The sequence below is a fragment of the Gopherus evgoodei genome, chromosome 17 (assembly GCF_007399415.2).
Source record: "Gopherus evgoodei ecotype Sinaloan lineage chromosome 17, rGopEvg1_v1.p, whole genome shotgun sequence".
In the NCBI taxonomy this organism is placed as follows: domain Eukaryota; kingdom Metazoa; phylum Chordata; order Testudines; family Testudinidae; genus Gopherus; species Gopherus evgoodei.
Genome location: NC_044338.1, coordinates 4,289,248 through 4,301,679, shown reverse-complemented (window position 1 = coordinate 4,301,679; position 12,432 = coordinate 4,289,248). Strand labels below are relative to the sequence as shown.

General features: G+C 49.6%; 1 protein-coding gene across 2 annotated transcripts in view; it reads right to left on the bottom strand.

Annotated features, from left to right (window-relative positions):
* Window positions 1–12,432, bottom strand: part of NXN (nucleoredoxin) — a 113,081-nt gene that overhangs the window by 98,968 nt on the left and 1,681 nt on the right. The window contains exon 1 of one of the 2 annotated variants that reach the window (XM_030536484.1): window positions 2,223–2,543. The exons of the other annotated variant lie outside the window; for it this stretch is intronic. Within the exon in view, the coding sequence (XP_030392344.1) occupies window positions 2,223–2,543 (321 nt within the window). Of the gene's footprint in view, window positions 1–2,222; window positions 2,544–12,432 lie in introns of those variants that run through there. 2 annotated transcript variants of the gene reach the window in all.

The window sequence follows — 12,432 nt, the reverse complement described above, 5'->3', positions numbered from 1 at the left end:
CTAAATTCTGTGCAAGCAAAGATTCTGTCCCACTCCCCTAATGAAGGGCAGTGGATTTTATTTTTTCACATGTGTGCAATTTGATAAAACATTATTTACACATCCCTCCTAGATATGGCTTATAAGTTGACACCTGATTTAAACACAGCAAAATCAGCAGTAAGCCTTGGTATTAAAAAACACAAAAACATTACTTTTTTAAACACCATTTATCCTTGACTTATTTCTTCTAGAAGGATCATAAAAACCAACACAAACCAACAACCACCAGTACTTTGAAACTGTGAAATATTATACACATGCATTAGTAATTCTCACATATCAATGACTTATCTAAGGCCTTCTCTACACAGAAACATGCACCAATTTATTTAAACCAGTGCAATCCCTTGTGTGGACATTCTTATTTCAGGTTAACTGAGACCTGTTTCTAATTAACTTCAGCTAAACCAAGAGTATCCACATAACCTCTGGCATCAGTTTAGCTAAATCAGTTTGAAATCATATTTTAAACTGGTACAACTTTGTATAGACAAGCCCAGAGTCTGAAGAGCAACCCTGTGCCAAAGTGATGGGCAATTTTAAGTACTGTCTAACCTTACAACTAACTCATTCAGATGATTACTCTAGGGTTATGACTATAAGTGTGTCAACCAATTTTACTGACTAGAAGTTTAGGACAATTTGTCTGCAGCCACAAATTCGAACCCTAGGAACTGGGAGTTTAGTAAATTTTACACTTCAGATGTGTCTTTCGCCCGCTAAATGCTGTGGGATGTTCTACTGACCATACTGAAATTGTATGCTATGTGATTTTCCAGCAATAAGACAGTAGTGATACAAAATGTTAACTGTGGTTTTATATGTGTGTTCCATTTTCCTCTAACAAGAGGGGCTTTTGAGGAATGCAGCACTGCGTGGGTCACCCCGTGGCACTGAAATCACTCCGTCACCCTACTCTACCCTACCCTCCTCCTGCCACATGCATGTACAAAGAGAAACAAAGAGCGGATCCCTTCCTCCGTTCCTGAAAGCCCACATTATAGGTAGCTACGAAGCTTCTACATTCCTGAGTTTAAAGCAGGCAACTCCCATAGACCATTATGGTGGTGTCACATTTGCAACTGTCCCGAAAGCTGATGCAGCCCAAACTAGGAGGGAGCTTTGTCCAAGTGCCCAGCCCCAACCGTTCCTCCCAAGCAGCCCATCCATGTCTGAAGTAACCCAGGAAGGGCAGAGATTCTCTCATCCCCCACCAGCCGGCTGCACCCCCGGGCATGCCAGGGCCCAGGGCCGGCTCTCAGCTCCCACGCAGGGGGTTGCCCGGACTGCATCCCGGGGTGGTGGGGGGGAAGAAGGGGGGACAGGCCAGGGCACCTGCGCGCAGGATGCTGCAGCCCCACCTGGCCAGGGCCTGGGCCAGGCTCCGCACAACGGGGACCCCAGAGGGCGGCTGCTGCCGGGCCAAGAGGAGCCGCGGGGGTCCCCTCAGGGCAGCACGAGCCCCAGAGACCCGGCTCCCGACAGAGCTCGGGCCGCTGCCCCCGCTGGGAGCCGGCTGATCGCTCCCCTCGGGGCTGCTCCCCGACAGGCGGCGCCATCCCCGGCCCCCCTCGCCCCCAACCCCTGGCTTCCGCCCCCCACCCCCCCTTCTTCCTTAGGGTCCGTGGGCCTCTGCGCCCCCCCGCTCCCCCGGCCAGTGCTCGGTCCCCCCTCCCGGCCCCCAGCCCGGTCCCCCCTCGCCGCCACCCTCCCTGCACAGGATCGTCCCCCCTCGCCTCAGCCACCCCCCCGCCAGTGCCCGGTCCCCCCCTCGCCCCAGACCCCCCTGCCCGGTCGGTGCCCGGTCCCCCCTCCCGGCCGATGCCCGGTCCCCCCCTCGCCCAACTCCCCCTCCCGGCCGATGTCCGGTCCCCCCCTCGCCCCAGACCCCCCGCCGGGTCGGCGCCCGGTCCCCCCTCGCCCAACCCCTCCCCCTTGTCAGTGCCAGGTCCCCCCCTCGCCCCAGACCCCCCGCCCGGTCGCTGCCCGGTTCCCCGTCGCCTCAGCCCCCTCCCCGCCGCCGGTGCCCGGTCTCCCCCCGGCCGGTGCCCGGTCCCCCCCTCGCCCCAGACCCCCCCCCGGTCGCTGCCCGGTCCCCCGTCGCCTCAGCCCCCTCCCCGCCGCCGGTGCCCGGTCCCCCCCCGGCCGGTGCCCGGTCTGTCTCCCCCGGGCGCTCTCACCTTGCGGCGCTTGTCGGCGAAGGGCAGCGCCAGCCAGGGCATGGCCCGCACGGCCTCCTGCCACTGCTGCTGCTCCTGCTCCGCCGACACGAAAACGATCTCGAGCCTCTGCGCCCCGGCCCCGGCCGCCGCCTCCCCCCTGAAGCGCCCGTAGAAGGCGGCCAGGCTGGCGCCGACCTGCGCGCAGGGGCCGCTCAGGCTGCAGCCGAAGTAGAGCCCGACCAGCGAGACCCCGCGGGCGGCCAGCGCCGCTACCGCCACCTCCTCCCCGTCCGGGGCCACCAGCACCTCGCCCAGCACCTCAGCCAGCGCGCCCGCCATGCCCCCAGCGCCGCCGGCCGCCTCCGCTCCGCCCGCACCGAGCGAGCAGCAGCCAGCGCCGGCGGAGCCGAGCCCTGCTCTGCGCCCGGCCTGCCCGGCAGGGGGCGCTGCCGCGCAGCACTGCCCGCCGCCGCGGGACGCCCAAGACCGCGGCTCCCGGAGCCCGAAGGGGCTGCTGGCCGCCCGCCCGCCCCCAGAGCCTGGCGGTCACGGACCCCACAACGCAATCCTGCAGATGGAGAGGAAACGCACCCGCCCCCCGGAATCCCGCCAGCCCCGGCACTCCCAAATCCACCCCCCGATCCTGCAGCTGGAGAGCGAACGCACCCACCAACCCACCCCCCTGGATCCCGGCACCCCCAAACCCACCCCCCATCCTGCAGCTGGAGAGCGAACGCACCCACCGACCCACCCCCCTGGATCCCGGCACTCCCAAATCCACCCCCCGATCCTGCAGCTGGAGAGCGAACGCACCCACCGACCCACCCCCCTGGATCCCGCCAGCCCCGGCACCCCCAAATCCACCCCCCGATCCGGCAGCTGGAGAGCGAACGCACCCACCGACCCACCCCCCTGGATCCCGCCAGCCACAGCACCCCCAAATCCACCCCCCGATCCTGCAGCTGGAGAGCAAACACACCCACCGACCCACCCCCTGGGATCCCACCAGCCCCGGCACCCCCAAATCCACCCCCCGATCCTGCAGCTGGAGAGCGAACGCACCCACCGACCCACCCCCCTGGATCCCGCCAGCCCCGGCACTCCCAAATCCACCCCCCGATCCTGCAGCTGGAGAGCAAACACACCCACCGACCCACCCCCCTGGATCCCGCCAGCCCCGGCACTCCCAAATCCACCCCCCGATCCTGCAGCTGGAGAGTAAACACACCCACCCACCCCCTGGGATCCCGCCAGCCCTGTTGGCAGACGGTTAAGTTTAGGGCCCTGATCCTAAAGACACTTGGGCATGTGCTTAACTCACTACATTAGCAATCCCACTGAAACTACTCACACTAGTAGAATTAAGCAGGTAGATAGGTGTTTGCAGGATCAGGGCCCCGCATAAGTAATTTAGATTTTGATGTATATAAACTGTAGTCAGGAAAGAGCCAAACAACTCAGCAAACCCTCATGAATGCACATGTAAATTACCTGGAAGTTAACTCAGCCAGGTTACCCATCCTGTATTGTTATACGAGGGACAAGCAGTTTCAGTTTGGCCCCAAACTTAAGTTGTGGGTTACACGGCTTTCACAAGGCCTAACAGAAATAGGAAATGTTACCATCATTTCTTTATAAATTCCAATGAAACCATTTGATTTTTAAACAAATATTTCTCTCTTGCAGCGTTTCAAAAACAAACACTTGTACTAAGACTCTAAAAGTGACATTTATGTAACTGGATTATATTGTCCATCTGGCAGAAATGCAAAATGGAAACAAAGGATAAACAATTACATCCAAACCGGGCTTGAAAATTTACTTCTTTTGTAGTAATCCAAGGTCTGATCCTTGTAGTCAGATCCATGGGCCTACACAGAGACCATTGCAGGACTGGTGAAAATTGACTGAAATGGGGCTATGACATATTGCAGAAGGGAAAAATCTTCCCCAAAGTATTAACTAGAAACATAGGACAAGAAATAACCTGATTTGTCTTATTCCACTCCCAGGATTCTCTACTGCGAGGTGCTGAGCTCTCTGGTCCCACCAGCAAAACCTCTAAGCATGACGATAGATACATTGAGTGAAATGGGATTACTCATACAAGTAAATTTAAACAAGAGTGTCAGTATTTACAAGATTGGGTCCAAAATATGGCTTTTGGTGCCTAGTTTTAAATTCCCAATCCCAAATCTGAAAATGTTGGCTTCTACATATAATGTCTGTGTACAAGTATCTTTCTCTGGCCACACAAAGATATATATAGATACATGTATCTATACAGACTCAGATATAGTGTATATTATACAGCACATCCCCTTCCATTTGTAAAAAGACCTGAAAACAGTTTTAAATTCTGCCAGCTGCTGTAAAGGGCACCCTTAATTTAATGATGTTTCATTTGGCTTTTCAGCTGGATTTATAGTGTTTCTGCTTGTTATTATATTTTAAATTGTTGTGCTGTATCCAGAACACCTCTGGGGATATTATATAAATAACATTATTATTAATTATAATTACTATTATTACAACATTACAATCTCTCTTTTCCTCTGCCAAGACCTGCTCCCCAGAGATGGTTCAAAGCAAGATGTGTTTTGTCTTGTTTTTGTTTGTCCTGCCTTATTTAGCTAGTCAGGCTCTTCAAAGCAGGGAACATGTTTTTTAATGTACAGTCCTGATTCACAGACAAATCTGCAGTCCGATATAAGCGTTGTAAGAACAATCATATTTTTTCTCTCAGTCACAGTAAATTATTCAGCAAGTGAAGTTATGATGCTCTGCAAGAAATACAGAATGAATGAAAATCTGTTTCTGCTTTCTATGCTGTAAGAATGAGAAAAGTTAAACAAAAGCATAACTCTACTCACATGAGTAAAATTATGCAAATACATAAAGCCCTGATTCTGCAACGTGAATGGACCCTGTCCCCATACAGATCTCATTGCAGGACCGGAAAAAATGTCACTAAACTATAATGACAGAGAGGGAGAAAAGAAACAGGGAGCCAACCAAGGGCTTCTAATACACTTATTTTCTGTCTTTAAAGGGATGTGGCCAACTGACGTTTCCAAATTATTTTTTAAAAATACCAGCCTACTTGAAATAGTATGTCCTGAATGTTTCTTTACAAAATATTTGTAAAAGTGGATCTGCACTCCTCTTGACGTTCATAACAGGTCTAATCATAACAGGTCATTTCAACCAGCGGGAAATTGACTATTTACCTGAGTGTACAAGGGAGACAACAGAAACAGACTGTACACAAAGTGCTGTCAAATGCAAACAAGCGAACAAACGGAGAAAAGAGAGGGAAATAATTTGTATCCCTAACTTCTTTCAGTTCTAGTAACCTGGGGTGTTGCCTGTAACTAGTGAAGGTGCAACAATTTCAGACACAAATATGAATTTTAAATAGATGGTGCTATGGTTGTACTGATATAGTAAAAAAACAACAAAAGTTAGCAGCACAGTTAATAATACTCTAGTGACATCTAGTGGCTACAGGCAGCAATTAATGTGAGTTTACAGACCAAGCAGACCAACCTGAAATGCAATACCAACAACCATACATTTCTGAGTTGAGCTGGCAAAACACAGTGCCTCTCTAACTCTCCCACTTGTGCCTAGAGACTGCACAGGTCTGGCTATACCGTTTGTGAAGACACAAGCTGCCAGAAAAGGGAAGGTGGGGTTGTGGAGAGCTAGGACAGGAAGGAGTAGTCACAGAGAAATAAGCAGAGAGGGGCAAAGGGGATCTGTTGGTGGCTGAGTAGGGGGAAAGGTCAGTAGGAAGGTAATATTAAGAAATTAAACATAGATCTTATCAATATGTAAATATTTGTAAATGATCATATGAGTATCTTACTATTACAGAAGGATCCAAACCAAAATCCCAGAGCCAAGCAACCCCGACTGGGAGATTAGGATCTGGAAAAAGTAAAACAAAGATGCAAAGAATCCTGTGGCACCTTATAGACTAACAGATGTTTTGGAGCATGAGCTTTCATGGGTGAATACCCACTTCATCAGATGCATGTAGTGGAAATTTCCAGGGGCAGGTATATATATGCAAGCAAGCTAGAGATAACGAGGTTAGTTCAATTGCATCTGACGAAGTGGGTGTTCACCCACGCAAGCTCATGCTCCAAAACGTCTGTTAGTCTATAAGGTACCACAGGATTCTTTGATGCTTTTACAGATCCAGACTAACACGGCTACCCCTCTGATACTTAAAACAAAGATTTATGCCTGTCAGTTTTTCCAAATGAAATTGAGGGGGATCAATGGCCACAAAAGGGGGCCAGACTGGAGATGAAACTAAGATATCCAAAACCAGGAAAACGTTCAGGTTGTTTGGTTTTGGATTTGGGTTTTTTTTAGGTAGCAGTGGCTAAATCACCATGATGCCATAGATTAAAAGCAGATGCATAAGAGAATTTACCATGGAACTTAAAGAAAAGAAAAACACCCTGCTGGACCTGATTTTCAAAAAGGCAGAAGTCCAGGGTCATGTGGAGAAAATGTGTATGCAAATACAAGCCTGATTTTCATACAAAATGCACAAATGGATATTAGAGCAAGTAGGTGTTCAGTATCATGAGCAATTCACAGGGATTGCAGGTGCACCTTAGGTGAGAAATTGGCCCTAAGCTTCAACCCTTTTGAATATCAAGCCCAATGTTCTTTTCCCTCCTTTTCCTTTAGTCTTCCTATTTTCTACTTTTCCTCCCGTATCCTGCTGCATCCTGTTTTCCTTGTTGATTTCCCTCAAACTATTTTTCATCCTTTATGTCTCCATTACTAGGTCCTCTGAAACCCTCTCTTCCAGATGTCCTTATTTTGGGATTAAAGTTTTTCCCCTTATCCATCTATTTTGACCTCCAGGGTACATCTTCACTGGTGATGGGGGTCACAGCACTGTTGCAAGTGACAATAACCTTTTGGAGAATAAGTAGGTAATCTCCATCCCATGTGGGTGAGCTGGTAGGTTGCAAGTAGGTTTTGATTTTTTTTCATGCAGCTGGGCAGCTGTTAGTCCCTGCTCCAACTTCTGTGTGATGGCTGCACCAGCATCCAGCATTTCAAAGGTGATTTGCTTGTAGTATTGCTGGAGGTGGTTTTTGCCCACGACCCTGGGAACAGGAGGCAGCCGTGAAGCAGTTAAAAGCTTAGGTCCTGAGAACAGCACAAGCTGCAGGATGAGCCTATGGGTTTGTATACACAGGAAAATTGACTGGAACAGCTGTTGTGAAATAAGCTATTCTGCAATAAAAATAATGTTGTTTTGGAATAATGTGCCCTCATCATTCCAAATTAAAGCGACTTTTATTCCAGAACAGAGTGTCCACACAGGAAGCCATTCTGGAATCGCTATTGAGGAATAGCTTAGTCTGCAATAACTATTTCCCTGTATAGACAAGCCCTACATCTGTGGATTCACTGCACCCGCTGACAACTAATGCCTCTGATCATGCAACGCTTTATTTCTTAAATAAAAGCGAATTTGATTCCAAAAGACTCTTTAGTTTTTAATTTTGTGTTACCCCCCAGCTCAGAACTGCGAAAGCCCACCATAAAGGGGAGTGGATTTTCCATGGCATCTGGACATCAGAGAGCAACAGGGCCTCTTCCAAGAAAGGGACACTCTTCAAACAGTTAAGCCTTTGACATAAACCTATTGTATTCTGACACTTCTCTCATTTGGTAGCTCTTAATCTTACGGGTTCCAGACATGGTACATTGGTGGTTTTTATTTTTATAACTGGATCTTGACTGCTGTTCAGAATATGGATGTGCTTGCGCCTTAAAAAGTCATATACCAAATCTGCAGACAAAGGGACAAGTTCTGCTCTCTCACATGGTAGAATGGGAGTAACCACGTTGATTTCAATGCCATTATTCTGGATTTTTGCCAGGGTAACTGAGAACAGAACTGGGCACCGGATGCTAAAATCAGCGCTAACAGGGCAGAGTATCTGCATGCTCCAGTTTGCTTACAGTTAGTTACACATTACCTCTTTTCAATAGGGATACGTCAAAACAACAGGCTACAAAATGCTGGCCAAATTCACTGAAGTCTGAGGTGTAAACCTACTGAAGACAATGATGTTACACTATGGGATAATGTGACCCACAACTTTTTTTTTTAAACTGGTGTTGCAACATCAATAAAATCACTACTCACCTAGCAATCTGCTGTCACAATTCAGGGCTAGCAGCACCTTTCAGGTGACAGGTCACTAGCTTTTACCTCTCTGGGGTGGGATTCTTCCTCCACTCTTCAGATCGGAACCCTGTTTACCAACCATGATTAGTGGATTCAGCTGCCCTGCAATAATTCCTTTCAGGGCTGTGACCAGTGCATGAATACAGTGACATAAACCAACCTTTCCAAAATCAAAGCATTGTTTAATCTCAACAGTAGGCACAAAGCATAACAAGAAGAGGGTTTTCAACACAGTGAACAGTCTACACATCTGTCTCACCTAAAGCTTAGATAGGCCTAATCTTAACCCAGGCACGCACTGCTGGGGTTGGGGGACAGTCTTTTTCATCCCATTTTTATTTATCCCAATATTTTTTGTTCCAGTTTTCCCACTGGGATTCCCCTCTCCTCAGTGCCCACCCAGGGGTGGAGAACTCAATATGGTCGAAGGTAAAGGGAGTAACACCTGTATTACTATTGCCAGTGGTGTTATCTGAAATTTATGGTCTCCCTTTCTGTGCACCTGCAAGACAGCTTCTGCTGAAATTAACTCTTGGTTATCACGTAGATAACCAACAACATAACAATCAAACTAGCAGATGGAATATTAATAGATGGTTACAGGCAACTTCCACATCCTTGACACCAGCCAACAAGTCTCTGAGTGTTGAGTTTCTTAAAATTCCTGCATGCACATCAAACTGTACTCCTCTGCTGGTCATTTTCCTGAGCAGGGAGCAGATTGAAATTTACAAAGACTCACTCCCTGGATTCTATCTTAACTTGGGGGGTGAGGGGCGAGATCCTAGGAAGACCCGCAATAAAATATGCTGGGTTTTCCCCTTCTATCAAAGGACTGGGATGACGTGTGTCTCTTCCATCTCTTCAGTCTACTGCCTTCCCTAATGGGCTATGGCGAAGATTTTCACACATGGGTACCTACAGTTAAACATCTAATTTCCTTTTCAGACTGATTTTCAAAGGTGATGAGCAATTGTATCTGCAATTTACTTCAGTGGGAGCTGAATCAGCCATTATTCATCTCCCTAAATATTAATTTAGGAACCTGACTTAGATCCAGGCATTTGAAAATGTTGTCCTGACTTTCCTCTGTGTCAAAGACATTCCCCCACCTATGAGAGACCAGCCTTGACAGGTGACAGGCATCTGCAGCTTCCTTAAGGAAGGGAAAACTGTCACTAACTGTGTAAAGAACAGTGCTAAACACAGGCCCAAGCTCGTTTCCGTTTAAGCCATTGGCCAAGCTCCCATGGATTTAGTGGGAACAGGGCTATGCTCTATATTTTTAAACAACGGCTCATTATTCTTTCCCCCTCTTTCAGAGCCTAACAAAAGAGTTTGGGGGATTGGAAAAGAAAACTCTTTGGAATACACCATGAAGAACCATCTTTTTGTACTGCATTTGTACAGTGCCTTGCACAATGGGGTCCTGGTCCATGACTAGGGCTTCTAGGTAATACAAATAATAAATAATAATCAATTTAACCACAATTTGCAGGTGCTGAGTCTCCTCCACTACCACTGAAGTCAGGGGACTTGGCATACCCCAGAATCAGGCCCTCCCATGCCATATGTGCCTAAGGTTTCACCATGGTAGGTAAACTAATCACACGATTATGACTAGGCCCCTACCAATTCATGCTCCATATTGGCCTATTTCACAGCCACAGGATTTTAAAAATTGTAAATTTAATAATTTCAGCTACTTAAATCTGAAATTTAACTTGTCATTGTAGGGGGTCCTGACCCGAAAAGGAGTTGTGGGGAGTCACAAGGTTATTGGGGGAGGTTATGGTGCTGCTACCCTTGCTTCTGCGCAGCTGCTGGCAGCGCTGCCTTCAGAGCAGGGCAGCTGGAGAGCGGTGGCTGCTGGCTGGGATCCCAGAGCTGCTGCTAGCAGCAGCATAGATTAGAAGGAAGGATAGCATGGTATGGTACTGCCACCCTGCGCTGCTGCCTGCCAAGCCGGGCCCTCAGTCAGCAGCTGCCACTCTGGCCACCCAGCTCTGAAGGCAGCAGTATAGAATATGGGTGGCATGGTACGGCATTGCCACCCTTACTTCTGGGCTGTTGCTGGTGGGGAACTGCCTTCAGAGTTGGGTGCCCAGCCAACAAGCGCCGCTCTCCAGCACCCACACAAAATGCCATCCCCCACAGAATTCCTGTGTTTCCCTGCAGAAAACGTCATGGAAGCAAAGGGAAGCGACGTGTGTGTGTGGGACACCATGTGCGCATTTTTTTTGGCGGGTTGCCCCCCAAACAAAGGCAAGGCATGTGGGGGCACACAGAGTTATGTGCCACTGCCTGCCCCTCTCATTTCTGCATAGGGTGACCAGACAGCAAGTGTGAAAAATTGGGACAGGAGTGGGGGGTAATAGGAGCCTATTTAAGAAAAAGACCCCAAAACCAGGAGCCTTCCTATTTTCTGTGAAACAGTGAGTGCCCGCAGTGGGGCTGGGTAAGAGGGGTGGGGGAAATGAGGGAATGGGGGTTGAAGGGGAGAGGGAGTGGGGAAGGAAGGGGGTGGATTAGGGAAGGGGGAGGGGAAGGTGGGAGAGAGGGGAGGGGGATGGAGAAGAAAAGGGGATTGGGGAATCACAGGGAGAAGCGGGAGCCCGGCAGAAGCTGAGGCTCCCCTGTTAAGCAGGCCCATTGAATCCTCACCCTGACAAGCCCCATCCCCTACACCTGAACCTCTCAGACAAGCCCCCCTCACCCAGACCCCCACCCACTGAACGCCAACCCTATCAAGCCCCACTCCCCCAGCATCCAGACCCCCCCACTGAACCCCCACATCCAGATCCCCCCGCCATGCCCCATCTCCCCACACCGACCCCCTGCTGAACCCCAAACACCATCACCTGGATCCCCGGCAGAGTCCCATTGCCCCTCCACGCAGAACTCCCCAATGAGCCCCTGTGCATCTAGATCTCCCACTGAGCCGTCCGCACCCAGATTGCCCCACACAGAAACCGCTCATCTCACACCTGGATTCCCACTCTCTCCCCCAGTAAGCATCTTCATACTTGGATCCTGCTGGGCTGAGCCTGCCCCGCTACACCTGGGGTGCCTGGCACAGAGAGGCAGGGCCACAGGGTATTTCCGGGGGAGGCTCAGCCCTTGCACGGTGTCAGGGGCAGGTGCATCCTCACTGCCGAGTCCCCATACTGGGGGAGGTGGCAGCTGTAGGGTGATCTCCTACCTCAATGCAGCCAGTGGCCTGTGCTCCCCACTGCCATGCTGGAGCCACATTTATTTATTGACAAAATTTGCATATTTTTTAAATATTGAGGGCAGAATTTTTAATTTTTTTGCACCAAATTTTTTATTTTTTGGCACAGAATTCCCTCAGGAGTAACATGTGGCTGTGGTCAGGGCTGAGTACCCCTGAGAAGAGGGTTTTTCTCAATGTGCCTGGGCAGATGGGATTCAAAGCCCTTGGAAGCCCTGAAAGTGCTTAAAATGGTCTGAAAAAAGTGGGAGGTCTATCATATCCCTAGGCAAAGTCGCTTTTCATGCCCTTTGATACAGACAACCCACAATTTGTATACACGTATAATCGCTCTGCAACGTTGATCTAATTACTCTAGTTATACAAAATTTCTGTTAGTTTTTAACAAGGCAATAGGCCTCATACAAATGATTAAAATAATTTTTAATTTAGAGGATGAGGAGTTGGTGGGGGTGCAGTGAGATTAAGTGGGGTCGGGGGCATCCCTAGAGTTGGGGTTCAGCAATAGTCAGTGGGGATGGAGGGCATTCTCTGAGGCTGAGACGGTCTCTCTGGGGTTGGGGTGCAATGACATTCAGGGGGACGGGGGTCTCTCTGGGGTTGGGGTGCAGTGACAGCAAAGGGATTGGGGTCTCTATGAGGTTGGGGTGCAGTGACAGTTGGGGGGATGGGGGTCTCTCTGGGGTTGGAGTGCAGTGACAGCTGCGGGATTGGGGGGTCTCTCTAGGGTTGTGGTGCAGTGACAGCCAAGGGTGCTGAGGGTC